The following is a 17940-nucleotide window of genomic DNA, read 5'->3' on the forward strand; positions in this document are numbered from 1 at the left end:
CAGCCGAGCTGTGTGCCCGGCGCGGCCCCCAGGGCACAGATTGCTACGGCTCGTCTCCCTTACACAGAGCACAGGCCGACGTCGGATAAATAATGCAGGCTCTCACCTCGCGCAAACACCCGCGCTCTCCTGGGAGGGAGGGGCGCGGTGAACTCTGGCCTCGCACAACCCCCCAGAGGGGATGGGCGTTGGGAACCCACCGCCTCGCCGCGGCCCGCAGCCACCTAGCACCACCCAGCACATGCAGTCCTAAGGGGACCCATCAAGGAGCCCAAGGTGCGCCCGCGAGGAAACGCACAACTCACCGGGTGGATACCCCCGCCTAGAATCAGCCTCTGCGGGCCCCCAGGAGGCAGAAGCCCTTGGGGCGCCAGCTTCCCGTCGGCCCCCTCCCTCCCAACGCGATGACCGGTGTGCACCCTCCATCCAGCAGCCCCCAAGGCCTCTCCCGGCCATCCGCGGCCCCAGGGCACCGGGGCCTCCCCCCACGCACCTGGGCGCACGCAATCCCACCTGCAAAGCGCCGGTCGGCCCGGCCACTCCCACGGGCCAGTCCCATCACCCTCCGGGCGCGGGCCTGCCACGCTGGCGTGAGGGGCAGAGGGCACACCCACGGGGCGACCCCTGAGGAACCCCAGGGCGCGGCCGCGCCGGCCGCCTCCGAGTCCTCCCCGCCCGGGGACCCACGGCCGCCGCGAGCCGCCAGGCGCCCCCCGCGCGGGCCTCTCCAGCAGCCAGCCCCTCTCCCGCGGGAGTCCGCGGCCGCTCCCCACCCCCCGCTCCGGGACTCGGGGGCGAGGCCGCGGGGCCGGGTACCTCAGGAGCCCATGGCGGCGGCGGCGGCGGCGGCGGCGGAGGTGCGCGGCGGCGGGCTCTGCGGGCGGGCGGGCGGCGCCGCAGCCCCGGACTCTCGGCCGCCGCCGGCTCGTCCCGGGCCCAGCGGAGTGCGGCCGCCGCGCGCCTGCGCACTGGACGCGCCGCTGGGGAGGGCGGGGCGGCGGGCGCGCGGCTGAGATCACCCGCCGGGCCTTAAAGGGGCCGCGCCGCGAACGCCGCCGCGGGCGGTCGGGTTCCCCGGCCCCAGCCCCAGCCGCGGCGGAGCTGCCCGGGGTGCCGGGACGAGCCGTGAGCTCCACGCTCCGCCCCTGGCTCGCGCTGGCCGTCAGCTGCTTCGCTTCTCTTCCCCCTAATTTCCTCCCCTGGAGCCTCTCGAGGGCGAAACAAGATACGGTGGGCATTTGCCGAGTCAAGGGCTCGTGTGCAGCTGTGGGATGAAGGCGGAGCGAGGGCCGCGGGCGGTGGGCGACACGCACCTGCGGGCGGGACAGAGCCCCCCACCCCCACCCCGCGCCCCAGCCGAGGCCTCGCTGCCCGCCCCGCAGCAGGCGGCCTGACCGGCGGAATTCCTCGGGGATTATCCAGCCTAGCCTGCGGACCCGTCCACGAACCCCGCCCACGTCGGTGAAGTCTGTGGGTTACTGAGCCCCCCCACCTGCACGGTCCGGGCCGCCCGCACGGCTTCCCCCTGGGCTGTGGTCGCCCGCGGGCTGCCGCATCCTGCCTTCCAGTCACCTCCCACCCGCCTCCTGCCGGCTGCCCGCTGGTCCATCTGCAAGCATCACTGGAGGCTGCCCTCTCCCGCTGCACACTGACCCCTTGCTGTTCTTGGAGCCAGCCCAGCACACTCGGCCACAGGGCCTTTGCACTGGCTGTCCCCTCTGTTCCCCCAGGTACACAGGTGGTCCCTCCCTCCTCTTCCCCGGGCATTTGCTGGAATGTGCCCAATTCAGCCAGGCCTGCACTGACCGCCCTGGCAAAACTGTCAGACCCCCTCACATGCATCCATAGCCCCCCCCCCCCCCAGGATAAACCTATCCTTTAATTCCCTTTGCCAAGAACTTTGTGGCGCATTCTCAGATTTTTCCTATTCACACCGTATAGCTTGCCTCGCTTCCTGGCTTCCTCCAGTGGAGCACAGGTTCTCAGAAGACAGATGTGTGTCGTTTCTGTTTTCTGATGTAATCCCAGCACTGAGTACAGGGGCCGGCCGCGGCAGGTAGAGAGTCCCTGGGGCTGTCCCAGCAAGCAAAGTTTACCTTTGCCTCCCAGTCCTTATGGCCATCGACCTGCGCGCTGCGGGGCCGGGCCAGGTCACCGCCTCCGTCTCGCCCTCCCTGCGATGCTCAGCTGGCACCGGCGTCTCACAGGCCAGAGCCAGTCTGGCCCTCAGTGTCCCCCACAAATTCCCATCCTCGTCCCTGCCCCACAAAGGAGCTCTGAGTTCTCAGCTTACAGAGGCCCCAGGCTGGCTGGGGCGGAGGCAGCTGGCACGTATTTTTAGGTGGGGGTTGCCAGAAAGGGGGCGCAGGGACAGGAAGTCACCCTGCCCGAGAGCCGTGGCAGCTCGGGCTGTGGCACCGGCAGCCCTCGGCGGTGCTCCGTGCTGGAGGTCAGAGCCTCCTTCAAAGCCTTTTCAACAGGGAGATAAGCGCCCGCTCTGTTCCTCCTCCGAATCCATGCATGGCCCGTCCATGGCTCTGAAGGAGCTTCAAAGACCCCCGTGGCGGGGCCAGTGCTGTGGTGCAGCCGGTAAAGCCACTGCCTGCAGTCCCGGCTGCTCCACTTCCGATCCAGCTCTCTGCTGCGGCCTGGGAAAGCAGGGGAAGATGGCCAAGTCCTTGGGTCCCTGCACGCGCGTGGGAAGACCTGGAGGAAGCTTCTGGCTCCTGGCTTCGGATCGACACAGCTCCACTGTTGTCAACTGGGGAGTGAACCAGCGGATGGAAGACCTATCTCTCTCTCTCTCTCTCTCTCTCTCTCTCTGCCTCTTCTCTTTGCAACCCTGACTTTCAAATAAATAAATAAATATTAAAAAAAAAAGGACCCCTCTGACAACTATGCCAGCTCCCTCCACTCCTGGAGCTGATGATGGTTGCCATCCCCAACACACTGGCCTCATGGCCTCCCCTACACCCCAGCCCCCGCCAATGAAGGAGACACATCTCACCCCACCTCCAGCCCCACCTCGGCTTCCCAGCAAACCCCCAGCTCTCCCACGATCCTAAACCCCTTTCTGTTATTTTATTTATCGGAGAGACAGAGAGAGCTCACCCATCCTCTGGTCCACGCCCCAAGGCCAGGAGCCGAAACGACATCCGGGTCTCCGGTGTGGGTGGCAGGGACCCAACTGCTCGATTCGTCTGCTGCATCCTGGAGTCTGCATTAGCAGGAGGACGGAACAGGGAGTCAGGCCAGAGGGCAGACTCAAACCCAGGCCCTCTGATGTGCGATGCGGGGTCTGTGTGGAAGGCAGAAAGAGAGAGAGAGAGAGAGAGAGAGAGAGAGAGAGAGAGAGAGAGAGGAAGAGGTCTTCCATCTGCTGACTCACTCCTCAGACGCCCACAGGAGCCAAAGCAGGGCCAGGCCAAAGCCAGGAGCCTGGAACTTCCGCGCAGGCGCCCCACATGGTGGCAGAGCACGAGCAAGCAGGACGTCCTCCGTTGCCTTAGAGGCGCAGTAGCAGACACCTGGATCAGACGCAGAGCAACAGGGCCCCAGCCAGCACTCCCACTGGGACGCCAGCGTCGTAAGCGGCAGCTCAGCCTGCTGGACCACAGCTCTGCGATGCAGGGATCTTAACCTGTAGGCCACGCTCCGATTCTGTTTTAATTAGTTTCACCCTAATAAAAGTTTGGGAATAATCTGCAGGTCACTGGAGAATGGTTCAGTAAGCATGGTAGAGCCACACCATGCAACGTCACGTAGCTATTACAGTAACATTTTGTGAGACCAGCGTTGTGGTGTAGTGGGTAAAGCCATCACCTGCAACGCCAGGATCCCGTTTGGGCGCTGGTTATTTCCCGGCTGCTCCACTTCCAATCCAGCTGCCTGCTGGTGTGCCTGGGCTAATGTGTATTTGGGCCACTGCACCCACGTGGGAGACCCGGAAAAAGTTCCTGGCTTCTGGCTTTGGCCTGGCCCAATCTTGGCTGTTGTGGCCATTTGGGGAGTGAACCAGCAGATGGAAGATCTCACTTTTTCTCTCTCTCTCTGTAACTCTGACTTTCAAATAAATAAATAAATATTTAGAAAAAAAAAAAAATAACCTCTGAGGCTGGCGCTGTGGAGTAGTGGGTAAAGCTGTGGGTCTGCAGTGCCAGCATCCCATAAGGGTGCTGGTTGGAGTCCCAGCTGCTCCACTTCCAATCCAGCTCTCTGCTGTGGCCTGGGAAAGCAGCAGAAGATGATCCAAGTCCTTGGGCCCCTGCACCCACGTGGGAGACCTGGAAGAAGCTCCTGGCTCCTGGCTTTGGATTGGTGCAGCTCTAGCCATTGTGGCCATTTGGCAAGTGAACCAGCAGATGGAAGACCTCTCTCTCTCTCTCTCTCTCTCTCTCTCTCTCTCTCTCTCTCTTTCTCTCTCTCTGCCTCTTCCTCTCTGTAACTCTGCATTTCAAATAAATAAATGAATCTTTTAAAAAAAAACCTCTTTGTATGTTCCTGATCATGTCCACGAAGGGAATGATTAGATATAATATTGGGTGAAAAAGACAATACATTTGTATGTCAGCTTGTTCTAAACTCTGTAAAAAAAAAAAAAAAAGATTGGAAGGAAATATAATGAAGTGTTAATGAACAGGATCCTCCTAAGAGGCGGGGTTGCAAACATTGGCCATTGTCTTTTTAATATTCTCTATACTTTCTAAATTTTGTCTGCAAGATTTTCAAACTAAGAAATAAAAGTTGGAGCTGGCTTTGTGGTGCGGTGGGTGAAGCCGCCACTTGGAACACAGTGTCTCTCATCTGAGTGATGGTTCAAGTCCCAGCTGCTCTGCTTCCAATCCATCTCCCTGCTAACGGCCTGGGAAAAGTAACAGAAGATGGCCCAGGTGCTTGGGCCCCTGCACCCGCCTGGGAGACCTGGAGGAGGCTCCTGGCTCCAGGCTTTGGCCTGCCCAGGGCTGGCAGTTGCTGCCATCCAGGGAGCAAACCAATGGATGGAAGATGCCTCTCTGTCTCTGTCAATCTGTCTGTCTCTCTCTCTCTCTGTCTCTCTGTCTCTCTCTCTGTAATTGACTTTCACAACAAATAAATAAATCTTAAAGAAAAGAAGTGATGTATTGTTTCCTTCTGAGTGAACTGCCCTCCCTTGCCCCCATGCTCCCCCCAGGTGAGGCTGCATCAGGGTAAGGACCCAGGTGGAGTTTCAGCCCCCACCCAGGCCTATTTAGCGAGCATCCACAGACGAGAGGCCACTGCTCCACTGGTGCCAGCTGCAGAGGGGAGTGTGGCTCAGTCAATACCTTCTGTTCCACTGGTGCCAGCTGCGGAGGGGAGCGTGACTCAGTCAGCACTCTCTGCTCCACTGGTGCCAGCTGCAGAGGGGAGCGTGGCTCAGTCAGCACTCTCTGCTCCACTGGTGCCAGCTGCAGAGGGGAGCGTGGCTCAGTCAGCACTCTCTGCTCCACTGGTGCCAGCTGCAGAGGGGAGCATGGCTCAGTCAGCACCCACTGCTCCGCTAATGCCAGCTGCAGAGGGGAGCGTGGCTCAGTCAGCACTCTCTGCTCCACTGGTGCCAGCTGCAGAGGGGAGCGTGGCTCAGTCAGCACTCTCTGCTCCACTGGTGCCAGCTGCAGAGGGGAGCGTGGCTCAGTCAGCACTCTCTGCTCCGCTAATGCCAGCTGCAGAGGGGAGCGTGGCTCAGTCAGCACTCTCTGCTCCACTGGTGCCAGCTGCAGAGGGGAGCGTGGCTCAGTCAGCACTCTCTGCTCCGCTAATGCCAGCTGCAGAGGGGAGCGTGGCTCAGTCAGCACTCTCTGCTCCACTGGTGCCAGCTGCAGAGGGGAGCGTGGCTCAGTCAATACCCTCTGCTCCACTGGTGCCAGCTGCAGAGGGGAGCGTGGCTCAGTCAATGCCTTCTGTTCCATTAGTGCCAGCTGCAGAGGGGAGTGTGGCTGTGCTGGCCATGCCCGGAGGTTGCTGAGCCGTGGCAGTTCGTGTCTGGGGAGGCAGAAAGGAGCCTACATCCCTCCACTCGTCACCCTTCCCTCTGCCCTAAATCCACCGCACTGTATGGTGGGGGAAGTGGGGGAAAGAGCAGAGGCCTCCGGCGTGCAGCTGCCCAGAGCCCACGGCACTCTGGACTCACCGCCTGCAGCCCCTCTGTCCGTCTGTCCCAAGGATGCCCAGGGCGCCACTGCCTCCCGAGTGATGTGAGCCCAGGCGTGTGGCTTTGCCCCCTGAGCCTCGGTTTCCCCATCGGTCGGGAGTGCAGTGCGAGAGGGACCGTGGCAGCAGGAGGTCCGGACGACAGGGCTGGGGTGCCACTGTCTGCAGACACAAATTAGACCCCGTGGTCGCAGCCCACCAGACCCAGTTCTAACTAAGCTGAAGAAGGAGGCTCTGGGCTTACTTAGTTGGGAATCCCCAGGCTGAGCTGGATTTGAGGTCACACTGGAATCTATTTCCCTCCGTGTGGGTGGGTGTTGGCCTCTTTCCAGAGAATTCCAAAGTGTGTCCCAGGATCGCTTCTGATTGGTTCAGCCTGGATGGTGTTCCCTTCTCTGAGCCAATCATGACAGCCAGGAAATGCAGCGCATCAGTGAGCCAGGCCTAGGTTACAGCCCTGACCCTGGAGCCAGTCCGGGGTGCTGAGAAGGAGGGAGGAGTCCGGAAAAGGAAAAATGGGGCGTCGCCACCAGAACAGGGAAAGAACTGCCTGCCTGTGGGGGAGACCTCAGCTGTGGTGCAGCTCCTGGGGTCCCCAGAAAGGCAGGGCAGGGATAGGTGTGACCTCGCGGGGGGCAGGGATGGGGGGAGCCAGGACAGGGCCGTCAGCATGGGGCGGCTCCTGGGAGGCCTTGGGTCTGTGTAGTCGCTAAACCACCGGCTCAAATCCCAGCTCCACCCCGACAAGCCAGGAGAGCTTGAGGAGGCTGCCCGCCAGGGGCCAACGTGGTCTCTACATCTGCGAAGTGGAGATAATAACGGCGCTGACGTGGGGATTAAATGAGATAACACACAGAAGGGCTGGGCCATGTTAGCACTCAGTAAGTGTCGTTTCTGGTCTGATAATCAGCAAAGAAAGAGGCCCACTAGGATGCCAGCACCGTAGGTGATGGCTTAGCCCATGGCGCCACAGTGCCAGCCCCCGGCTCCCGGCCTGGACCTGGCCCAGCTCTGGCTGTTGTGGGCATTTAGGGAGTGAATGAGCAGATGGGAAATCTCTCTCCCTCTCTCTCTCTCTCTCTCTGTGTGTGTCTTTCTGATAAACAATGAATGAATGAACAAGCAATTTTAAAATTGAGAAAGAACAAAATATTCTACAGAGCAGTACATATTGGTTGCCTTGTTTACTACAAATACAAGAGGGCTTTAAAAATTCGTGGGAATTGGATTAAAAGATCGCAGGTGTCTTCCACGATCTTGTATTTGTGTGTGTGCACTCATGCATGTGTGTGACTTTAAATACGGAGGAACTTTCTGGAAGCCGGGAGAACGTGCGCATGCACGCACGAGGCGAGGGCACACGGATGAGGCCTTGCCATCTCTGTGTTCTCAGAACCGGACACGTGGGGGCTGCAGCTCGTGTCCTCTTCTCCATCATCTTCAGCACTTTTTTTTTTTTTTTTTTTTTGACAGGCAGAGTGGACAGTGAGAGAGAGACAGAGAGAAAGGTCTTCCTTTGCCGTTGGTTCACCCTCCAATGGCCGCCGCAGCTGGCGCGCTACGGCCGGCGCACCGCGCTGATCCGATGGCAGGAGCCAGGAGCCAGGTGCTTCTCCTGGTCTCCCATGGGGTGCAGGGCCCAAGCACCTGGGCCATCCTCCACTGCACTCCCTGGCCACAGCAGAGGGCTGGCCTGGAAGAGGGGCAACCGGGACAGAATCCGGCGCCCCGACCGGGACTAGAACCCGGTGTGCCGGCGCCGCTAGGCGGAGGATTAGCCTAGTGAGCCGCGGCGCCGGCCCATCTTCAGCACTTTTTAATTTTTTTTTATTGAGCATCTACCACGTGGAAGGCCATGGACCCAGCTCTCCATTATCTCAGCAAACCGCCGTGACTGCCACCTGGCAGATGCAGAAACTGAGGCATGGGGAGGCAGCGTTGCTCTGGCCAAGGTCACATCAGTGCGGCCTGGCACGTGGCCAGTCCTTGTGGTGGATTGTTGGGTGAACCCGGGACCCAGCCGCGCCCCCACCGTAGGGATCAGCCGAGAGAGAGAGAGAGAGAGAGAGAGAGAGAGAGAGAGAGAGAGAGAATGCTTCCATGTCACACAGCCCTTTCTGAGCGCAGCATTCCTGGGGGGACGCCATGTGGGGCGGGGGGACGCCATCTGGGGCGTGCCTCTGAGCGAGCCGGGGGTGCGGCTGGTGGCTGGCAGGCTGGAGACACCAGAGATAAGGCGCCCGTCCAGCTGCACACGCACCTGGGTGGGCAGCATCGGCGAGTCCAGCCCAGCCAGCCCACACAAACCAACAACAGGCCCGGGGGAGGGTCTTCTGTCTGTGTCCGAGTCTTTAGAAAACCCCAGGCTGGAGGCAAAGGTGCGGAACACGGCCGTCGGGAGCCAGGGAGGCTGGGTCCCGGGGAGGATTTCGTGTGGAGTGGGGGTGAGGGGGAAGCAGGAGCCCTGGGTACCCCCGCCCCAGAGCCAGCCACGGTGACTCATCAGGCCACCTGCCCCCCTGGGTAAACCTGGACCTGAGGGCTTCAAAGGCACCACCGCCGCTCCGTAATCACAGGTGCTTTGAAGACGCTGGGATGAAAGGGCTCGGGGAGCCCTAATTACCAGGAAGCCTTCTCCCAGGGACCCAGCGGGGCCAGGCTGCTGTGCGCTGGCATCCATGGCTCCCAGGAGTCCCCAGGGGGCTGCCCTCCCACCCCAGCAACCTCTCCCTGCAGCTTCCTGAACCTGGGCTGCAGGAGGTGGCCACACATGGGGCGGCTGGGAGGACACTCAGGCTGGGGTGGGGGGCAGAGGATGAGGAGGAGAGAGCAAGGGGCTTGGTGTCCCCACAGCAACGACCGTGCTGCCCCAGACCCCTTCTCCCTCCCCAGCCCACAGGGAGGCAGCGGAACAGGCCCGGGAGGGAGAGGGACACCCGAGCAGAGTCTGCAGGTCCTGGACCGGGTGGCTTGGGGTTGGGGCTTGGAGCTTGGGATGCACCTGTTCCTTTGAATGACTGATGTGTTCCTCTGGTGCCTCTGCTGCGGGTTCTGGGGAGGGGGACTGGGGGCTCAGCACCTTCAGCTGTCACGACGGCCATCTCTGTTTCTGAAGTGTAGTGTGGATGGAGGTGGGCAGAGGGAAGAGAGAGAAAACTGTAGCAGAAGCCTCTCTCCTTGAACGGCTGGAGGCACACCTGTTGGAGCCTGCGTCAGGTCTGCCTGATCACCACCACCCCCAAGTTAATTAATTTTTAAAAAAACTTTTTTAAAGGCCGGCGCCGTGGCTCAATAGGCTAATCCTCCACCTTGCGGCGCCGGCACACCGGGTTCTAGTCCCGGTTGGGGTGCCGGATTCTGTCCCGGTTGCCCCTCTTCCAGGCCAGCTCTCTGCTATGGCCAGGGAGTGCAGTGGAGGATGGCCCAGGTGCTTGGGCCCTGCACCCCATGGGAGACTAGGAAAAGCACCTGGCTCCTGGCTCCTGCCATCGGATCAGCACGGTGCGCCGGCTGCAGCGGCGGCCATTGGAGGGTAAACCAACGGCAAAGGAAGACCTTTCTCTCTCTGTCTCTCTCTCTCACTGTCCACTCTGCCTGTCAAAAATAAAAAAATAAAAAAAAAAAAATAAAAAATAAAAAAAACTTTTTTAAAATATTTATTTTTATTTGAAAGTCAGAGTTGCAGAGAGAGGGAAAGACAGAGAGACAGAGACAGAGACAGAGAGAAAGAGAATCTTCCATCCACTGGTTCACTCCCCAGATGGCAGCAATGGTTAGGGCTGGGCCAGACGAAAACCAGGAGCCTGGAGCTTCATCCAGGTCTCCCACATGGATGCAGGGGCCCAAGCACTTGGGCCATCTTCCACTGCTTTCCCAGGCCATAGAAGAGAGCTGGATTGGAAAAGGAGCAGCCAGGACATGAACCAACTGCCGTATGGGATGCAGGCGTCACAGGTGGAGGCTTTGCTGGCAACGCAGTGCCAGCCCCTAAAAAAACTTTAATAAAGGAACTTGGGGAGAAGTGGACAGCTGGGACTTTGCCGGCTTCACCCTTTTCACCGCCACGTTGGCTTCAGCACACTGACCATGCCCCAGCTCATGTCCGGCCTCCTCCAAGCCCCACCCTTTCCTGATGCCCCTCCCCTCTCGCTGGCCTCCTCTCCCCACCTGCTTTCCCTCGGCCCCTTCTGCCTGCTAAGAACCGACTTATTCTGGAAGGGCTCTGTCACCCTTGCCACCTTGGTTGCGGCCACGGCTCCCTAATGCTTCTCCCTGCGTCCCCTCCAGCCTCCTCCGGCCTCCTCCCACCTCCTCCCGGCTCCTGCCAGACTCAGTTCCTCAAGTTAACAGCCCTCAGGTCCTCTCCTGGCTCAGGGTTCGCCCTGGGGCGCAGGTGCGGGCACTGAAGTGCTCAGGCTGAGAGGGAATGACAGCGCTGCACGGGGCAGCTGCTCCCGCGGCACAGGGGAGGAAGCTCGGGCTCAAGGACGAGCTGCGTGCAGGTGGGGAGTGGGAGAGCCATCTGCACTCACGCCTCCGCCTGCTGCAGCCTCCCCCCTCTGCACGGCTCCCCTCCTCCTCCCCAGATACTCCAAGCCAGTTCCTACCTGTGGGCCTTTGCACATGCTGTTCACACTGCTGGGAAGAACTCCCTCTGCCCGCCCCATCGCGCTTCCTGGCTCAGGTCCAGCGTCTCTGACACACCTCCCCTGCAGACAACAGACACCTGCTGCCCTCCCCACCCCGCCCGCTGCCTTGGTCCCTCGCTCACACCGGGCACCTCACTGCATTCTGGAATGGGATGTGTCACTAGCCAGGCTGCAAGTCTCACACCTCGGGGTGGAAATGGCTACCCTTACGCAGTACCTGGGTATGGTGAGGGTTAAGAGCATGAGCTGTGCCACAGTGGGTAACCTGCAGTGCCAGCATCCCCTGTGGGTGTTGGTTCAGGCCTGACTGCTCTACTTCTGATCCAGCTTCCTGCTATGGCCTGAGAAACAGTGGAGGATGGCCCAAGTGCTTGGGCCCCTGAACCTGCGTGGGAGACCAGGCAGAAACTCCTGGCTCCTGGCTTCACATCAGCACAGCTCTGGCCGTGGTGGCCATCTGGGGAGTGAACCATCGGTTGGAAGACCTCTCTCTCTCACTACGCCTTTGCCTTTCAAATAAATAAATAATAAAACCAGTCAGCAGGGGGCGTGCTGGCCCCTGTGGCTGGGGGCTATTGGTGCACTTCCTAACCTGTGTGGGGACGCATCCTTGTCAGCCCCTGCGCCCTCCCTTGCACAAGGAGCTCGGGAATAAGCCAGAGAGCAGGGCAGACGCTGAGAGCTACCGCTCAGCTTGGCTTGGATCTGCGGAAACATCTCACACGTCCGGAAACTGACCCACCGCCCAGAAAGGGAGGGGGACAGTCACTCACGGAAAGGGTGAAACAGCCGCACAGTGTAAAGAATCCTTTCAAGTTCCCAAGACCGATCTATTTATTTGAAAGGCAAAATGGGAGGGGAGGGGAGAGAAACAGAGATGTTTCCATCTGCTGGTTCACTCCCCGAATGTCTGGAATGACAGGGCTGAACCAGGCTGAAGCCAGGAGCCTGGGACTCCATCTGGATCTCCCAAGTGGGTAGAAGGACTCACTATGGGCCACCACCCACTGCCTTCCCAGGCACGTCAGCAGGGAGCCGGATCAGAATCGGAGCAGCCAGGACTCAACCTGGTGGCCACATGGGATGCCGGCGAGGCAGGCAGCAGCTTCACCCCCTACGCCACAAGGCCACCCCCTTAAAGATTTACTAGTGAGATTTTTTTTTTTTTTTTGACAGGCAGAGTTACAGAGAGAGAGAGAGAGAGAGGTCTTCCTTCCATTGGTTCACCCCCCCAAAATGGTCGCTATGGCCAGCGCACTGAGCGATCCGAAGGCAGGAGCCAGGTGCTTCTCCTGGTCTCCCATGGGGTGCAGGGCCCAAGCACCTGGGCCATCCTCCACTGCACTCCCGGGCCACAGCAGAGAGCTGGCCTGGAAGAGGGGCAACTGGGACAGAATCCGGCACCCTGACCAGGACTAGAACCCGGGGTGCCGGCGGCACAGGCGGAGGATTAGCCACAACTACCAAAAAAATAAAAGTGTTTATTCCATAGGCTCCTCTTTAGAAGTAATAGTAAAATGGTTACTTTGAAATACAAACCGACATAACGTTAGTAGGAGCTACAGTTGTCACCACTGGGCATTTCAGGAAGTTTGTGGAAACAGAATTCAGTTCGTTTTTATGAAGCGAAAACTCAGAAGCTCCTGCCTGGATTTTCCATAATGTGCGTTTCCCATGGACTCGGCGAGCACCCTGCCCGTGGAGGTGGAGATGAGCCCCTCCCATGTCCTCCAAGGCTCCACAGGGAGGGTCCTGGGGGAGGGGAGCGCCGGGGGCTCCTGGCTGCACCCTCCGCCCCTCGTCCAGCCAACACTGGGACAGTGCATTGGTACCTGACGGACCAGCCGTGCCCGCGGCCTCCCCGCCATCACCCGGCCAGCGCGGTCTCCCTGCAGATCCAGGGCTGGGGCAACGCGCCCCAGTCGGTCACCTGCCTCTACCTGCGCCTCACACACCGGGCCTCGCCACGCGCCAGGCTGTGGGTCGCCGGGTCTCGGATGCCCGCGCCCGCAGGGCTCTGAGCCAAGCCCGAGGGGACGCTCCTGAGCCCCCGCCCCAGCCCCAGCTGACCCCTCCCTCTGGTCCTGCTTGTCCTTCCGGGTTGAATCTGCGGGTGAGGGGGCAGGGGAGCAGAAAGTGGGGACAAGCACGGGCTGACCAACTCCACTGGGTCCAAGACAGAGGCAGGCAAGGCCAGGGGCTGCCCTTGACCCAGGCCTGAGTGCGGGATCCTGCCCAGGGCCCCTGGGGCGGTCAGTGCTGGACCCCGACCCCAGGTGCCTCACTCTCGGAGCAAGATGGCCTGGGTTCCAGTCCTGGCTCTGCCACTCAAGCTGTGGCCTCGGGCATCTCGCTGTACCTCCGACTCCCGGACTCCCAGGAGCACAGAGGGGCCTGCCAACCTTGCTGCCCAAAGTGTGGCCCTCCTGGTCGGGGTCCTCACTTCATGGAGACCCTCAGCTGAGCCCCTGGAGGGCTGGCCCAGGGCTGCGGGGGAGCAGACAAAGGCTCCTGCGTGACTTGATCCTTTTCTACTTTATTACTTCAAAGTAACAACCACAATAAAGCTCAAAAAAGTCCAATATTTACACAGGAAAAAAGTACAAAATTCCCCCCAAAGTTCTTCAGTATTTTTTTTTCAGTTTTTTAAATTACAAAGTAATAAAAAGCTTTGCTCCTTAATTAAAAAAAAAAAAGGAAAACAGGGAAACAGAGGTAAATAAATTAGGAAATACACACACAGAGAAAACAAACAAAAAATAAAAACAAAAACAGGTGTTAACCAGGAAGAATGCATAAATCCACTCCCAGCCTGACCCCGGCCCCTCCTCCGAGGGGCGGGGCCTCAGCTGGTCGTGGGGACCTAGTAGTCACCTATGGCCCAGAGCCAGGGGCTTTGGGGAAGGGTCTCACAGACTCCGCCCTAAGACCAGCAGTGGAAGATGGGGCTGCACAGGCTGACAGTGGAGTGGGGGCGGGGGGGACCCCTGTGCCCTGAGGGACGTGGAGGTCACCGCCCACCCCATGTCCTTGTCAGGGGATGAGGACAGACGGGGCCTGGCAGGCAGCGCCGAGCACCTGGCCCTGGGGACAACAGGTCAAATTCATACACACTGGCACACGGGGCCTCGGGCCCACCTCCACCTGCGCGGGGTCTCAGAGAGGAAGCCGGGACCCAGGGCTCGCAGGGCGCTGGGAAAGCCCCCACAGAACGTCTGGCCGCTTATCTCAGCGTCTCCGCTGTCCCGCTGGGCCGCTCCCAGCAGGCCGTGGTGGTGGCTGGGGCGGGGCTTGGCGGCTGGCTCTGTGGCCGCTGTCCGGGGGAGCACGCGGCGGGCGATGCAAGGGGACAGGGGTCCTCGGTGCTGAGGGCGGCCCGTCTTCTTGCAGTTGGCAAAAGTAACTAAAGAAACAAACTCCATCGTCAGTTTTGTGCTGGGTTTTTTTTCCTTTTTGTTCTTTTGAGTGGTTTTTTCCTCCATCTTGTCTGTCGTTGCTTTTTAGAAGAAAATACAGTGAAGACACTAGAAGGGGCAGAGAGAAGACCGGCTAGGAGCCCAGCTGCCAAGCCCTGGAGCCCCCGCCGGCCTGTCCCCACCTGTCCCTCTGCGGGGGCGGGCCAGAGCTGAGGCCCAGCACACAGCCCCAGGCTCGCCCCGGCCTCCCGGGAGCTGCCGCCTCTGGGGTGAGGCGGGCGCCTGCTTCGTGCTCAGGAAATCCCTGCAAGGCGAATCGCTCGGGCTGTCCTGGGCCTGCCTCCTGCACACGGAGCTGACCCACCCCCACCCCGCTGCCAGCACACCCTCGTGGAGCCCCCAGCGCAACGCCCGACCACAGCCAGGCCTGAGTGCAGTCGCTGCTCTCGGCCTCGCAGCCTCCCAGGGCCGGCAGGTGAGCTGTCCTAGGTGCGGTGTGAGCTGACCTGTCTGGTACACTGGGCGGCAGCCCTGGGGCAGCTCAGGAGGTGGCCAAGGCTCAGTCTCTGCTAGAACCTTCCAGAATACGTTAAGGCAAAGAGGAACTGAGGGCAGGTGCCTGGAGACACTTTCCTAAACAATCGACCCCGCGTGGAGCAGGCTCCGTGCTGTAAGCTCGCTTGAGGTCTGCTGGTTTTAGGGGTGCCAGGCACCATTTGCCACCACCCCATCTGCCACTCACGGTCTCCTGGGGGCCCAGCGGGTGCTTCTAGAGCCGGCTGGCCACGTCCGCGGCAGACACTCACCTAAGCAAACACTGGTCCGACGGCCGTCCTCCTCACTTCCCGAGGTGGTCAAATGGCACGCTTGTCTTTGGGGGAGGGGGCAGAGATGGGGCGTGAGAGCTGCTGGTAGTAGAGGCTTGGAGCTCCACCCCCAGCCCACCAGGCGCCAAGCCAAGGGAGGGGTGTGTGATCCCAATGACCTAAGGTCACCCCTACTCTGTAGACAAAGGCTCCCAGCCACAGCCAAGCGGTAGACAAGGAGGGGACACCCCCGCCCTCCGCTGCCCACCCCTGCCCGGCTACCTGCCCCCTTCTCAGCTCTCCTAGTGTGATGTGCTGGAGCGGGGATGCTGGAGAGAGCCCACCGCACGCATGTGGCGTGACCAGGACCCCAGCTGTCCTCTCGGGCTCAACCGCTCTGAGCCACCTCCCTGCGCCTCAGTGTCTGACTCTGCTCAGTGGGCTCATTAGACCCTAGAGGACTCAGCAAGGCCAAGTCCAGCTCCACGACGGGGGGCTTGCTGCACAGAGGACAGGGCAGCCAGGCCGCACTCCCCCGCTCACCTGTGAGGCTGAAATCCGGGAGACCTCTTGCCGCCCAGTGAGGTCTGAAGACGAGACGTTGGCGGGCGCGCCCCTGTGCAGCCGCAGGCTCACCTTCCTCTCCCTGTCCACCCGCGAGATCGCTCTGGGAGAGGTATTGCCTGGGGGGCGGCAGGAGCGAGCCTCAGTGTGGGCACACAGCAGGGAACCCACCCCATCAGACCCAGCCTGCGCCCCGTGGCCCGTTTACCAGCTTGCTGGATTCGGGAGGCTGGCGTGGAAGCCACAGGCTCGGCTGCACTGCGGAGCCGGTTGGCGGTGGCCCCCGTGGGGGGGCCAGGGGGCAGGGCCCGGGTAGCAGAGCCCCGCAGCTGCCCCATCCTCTCCTCGCGCTCGTGTTCTCGCCGCTCCCGGTCCACGTCCTCGGGGTTCCGGGCTGCACCCTGCAGGAATGCAAGACGAGATGTTGGTCAGCCTAGGGAGGCTACGGTGCTCTGGGCTCCGGCCCCCTCGTGGGACAGGGCAGCGGGCACCGGGGAGCACATCTTAGGAACCGTCTGGTCCAATTGAATTCCCACAGAGCGCGAAACCATGACCGGAGAAGGCTGGAGATGACCCACGACCACAGCACAGGGAAATGACACCACGTGACCACCAGAGGTCAGCCCACGCTGGCCTCACGGGGCCCAGAGGCTGACACCCCCGGGAACGACCAAGCACAACCCTTGGCTTTCCCAACCTGGGACGGCGAGCTGCCCTGGCCCCTCTGTGTCCCAAGAGCCCTCAGCCCCTCAAAGACTCCAGAGCAGGGAAAGTGGTCAGAGACCCAACCAGCAGACAGGAAGAAGTGTCGCGAGGAAGGAGAGCACAGGCCCGGAGACGGAACCAGCTACAGGCAGGGCCAGGACTCGACCAGCTCGCCAGAGCCCAGTCGTCAGAAGGCTGTCCTCCCCCTGCCCCAGGACCTGGCAGGTGCTAGGAGGTCACAGCAGGAGGCCCAGGGACCCACACAGACAAGAAACTGGGGCGAGCTGCCCCACAGGGAAGAGGCCCGAAGGCGAGGCGCCATGGCGCAGAAGGGCCCTGAGCCCTCCAGCCACTGCCACCCCCAGTGCAGGCGGAAGGGAGAAAGGCCCAGAGAGGAGCGCGGGGCCAGGCAGCGCCTGGCCGCATTACCTAGTTGGTCTTGGGGCCGTCCACAGGGAAGGGCAGGGGGCTGGCGCGGAGGGGGCCGCATCTGTGGAGAGAGCTGAGGGCTGAGTTGGGGGCCTGCTCCTAGGCCATGGGATATGGGTTCCTGAAACCCAGCGTCTCCAGGGACTGGTCAAGAAATGGGGTGGGGGTGGTTCTTATCTTTCAGGAGCCCACAGAGGTATGGCTGGGGTCAGAAGGACCCCTGAGTCCTAACGGGGAAGCCGGGTGGAGACCATGAGCCGTGGGGTAGATGTGGGGTCTAAGGTCACCTGGCCCTGCCCTGCTCTGCTCTCAAGCCCAAAAGCACACAGCTCTGGCACCTGCCTTAGCAGAACACGCTAGGAACAACTTCCCCGGAGTCTGGGGTCAGGGTTGGATGTGTCTCCTGGGACCACGAGGGCTCCGCCTCCTGACCTCTGACCCTCGGTCCTCACCCCGGGCTCGCGGACAGCGGCTCAGCAGAAACACAGCTGCAGCACCCGCTTATTAAAACCCCCTGCGGCAGGGGTGGGCATGGCCACCCTGCAAGCCAGGTCCCAGCTCGTCCCCTAGTTGGGGAAACTGAGGCTCGGCGATCCGCTCCGAGGTGCACAGCCCCAGGCCAGCAGATGAGTGGACGGCTGGAGCCCCTGCCCTCTGCGACCCTCCGCCAGTGCCAGGTCCAGAGGCAAGAGAACCAAGTGACCCCTCAAGAAACACATGCCAGGGAGCTTTCTTGGCCTTTATTCGCCCGTGAGAAAACACAGTCCACATCAAAGCCACACACGCGTCCCCCGCTGCACGGTGTCCTCGGCTCTGTCCGAATTCCTGGCTGTTGGGGCCTTGGTGCGCAGGGCCGCGGTGAGCAGGCAGTTCCCAGCTCCTGGGATCCAGGGAGTCGCTGCCCTGACACCGAGTGGCTGCGGGATCCTTCCCACGGCAGAGGCTGCCGGGCGGGCGGTGAAGGCTTTCTGCGGGGAGAGGCCCGGCCTTGGGGGACGGGTGCAGGTCAGCACTGCGGGCTCCGGCCAGCGCCCTGGCAGGGCGGCCCGGCTCACCACGGCGGTGAGGACAGAGGCGCCCACTCCTCCAGTCCAACGGCCCCACGTCCAACTCAGGAATGGGCTCAGAGCACCGGCACTGGGTGGGGAGGGCGTGCCTGGCCTGGCTTGGGAAGAGATCCTGGGGGCTGCACGGTCCCGGGAG

General features: G+C 61.2%; 2 protein-coding genes across 9 annotated transcripts in view; both read right to left on the minus strand.

The window, feature by feature from the left end:
- TMEM184B (transmembrane protein 184B) overlaps window positions 1-979 on the minus strand; it is a 47053-nt gene extending 46074 nt beyond the window's left edge. For both annotated transcript variants that reach the window (XM_051845910.3, XM_051845909.3), the window contains exon 1: window positions 817-979. The gene's annotated coding sequence lies outside the window, so the exon portion shown is untranslated. The remainder of the gene's footprint in view (window positions 1-816) is intronic.
- Window positions 980-13333: 12354 nt separating this feature from the next.
- Window positions 13334-17940, minus strand: part of CSNK1E (casein kinase 1 epsilon) — a 32885-nt gene continuing 28278 nt past the window's right edge. For 4 of the 7 annotated variants that reach the window (XM_089307631.1, XM_070051497.2, XM_051845920.3 and 1 more), the window contains exons 8-11: window positions 15812-16004; window positions 15583-15722; window positions 15040-15104; window positions 13334-14341 (exon numbers count right to left, since the gene is read on the minus strand). In XM_089307631.1, the coding sequence (XP_089163757.1) occupies window positions 15072-15104; window positions 15583-15722; window positions 15812-16004 (366 nt within the window). In that variant the 3' untranslated portion in view covers window positions 13334-14341; window positions 15040-15071. Of the gene's footprint in view, window positions 14342-15039; window positions 15105-15582; window positions 15723-15811; window positions 16005-16737; window positions 16799-17940 lie in introns of all 7 variants that reach the window. The other 3 variants (XM_089307630.1, XM_089307629.1, XM_089307633.1) reach the window with 3 other exon arrangements.

The sequence above is a fragment of the Oryctolagus cuniculus genome, chromosome 11 (genome assembly GCF_051225735.1).
Source record: "Oryctolagus cuniculus isolate XC-2025 breed Fujian yellow rabbit chromosome 11, ASM5122573v1, whole genome shotgun sequence".
Lineage (NCBI taxonomy): Eukaryota > Metazoa > Chordata > Mammalia > Lagomorpha > Leporidae > Oryctolagus > Oryctolagus cuniculus.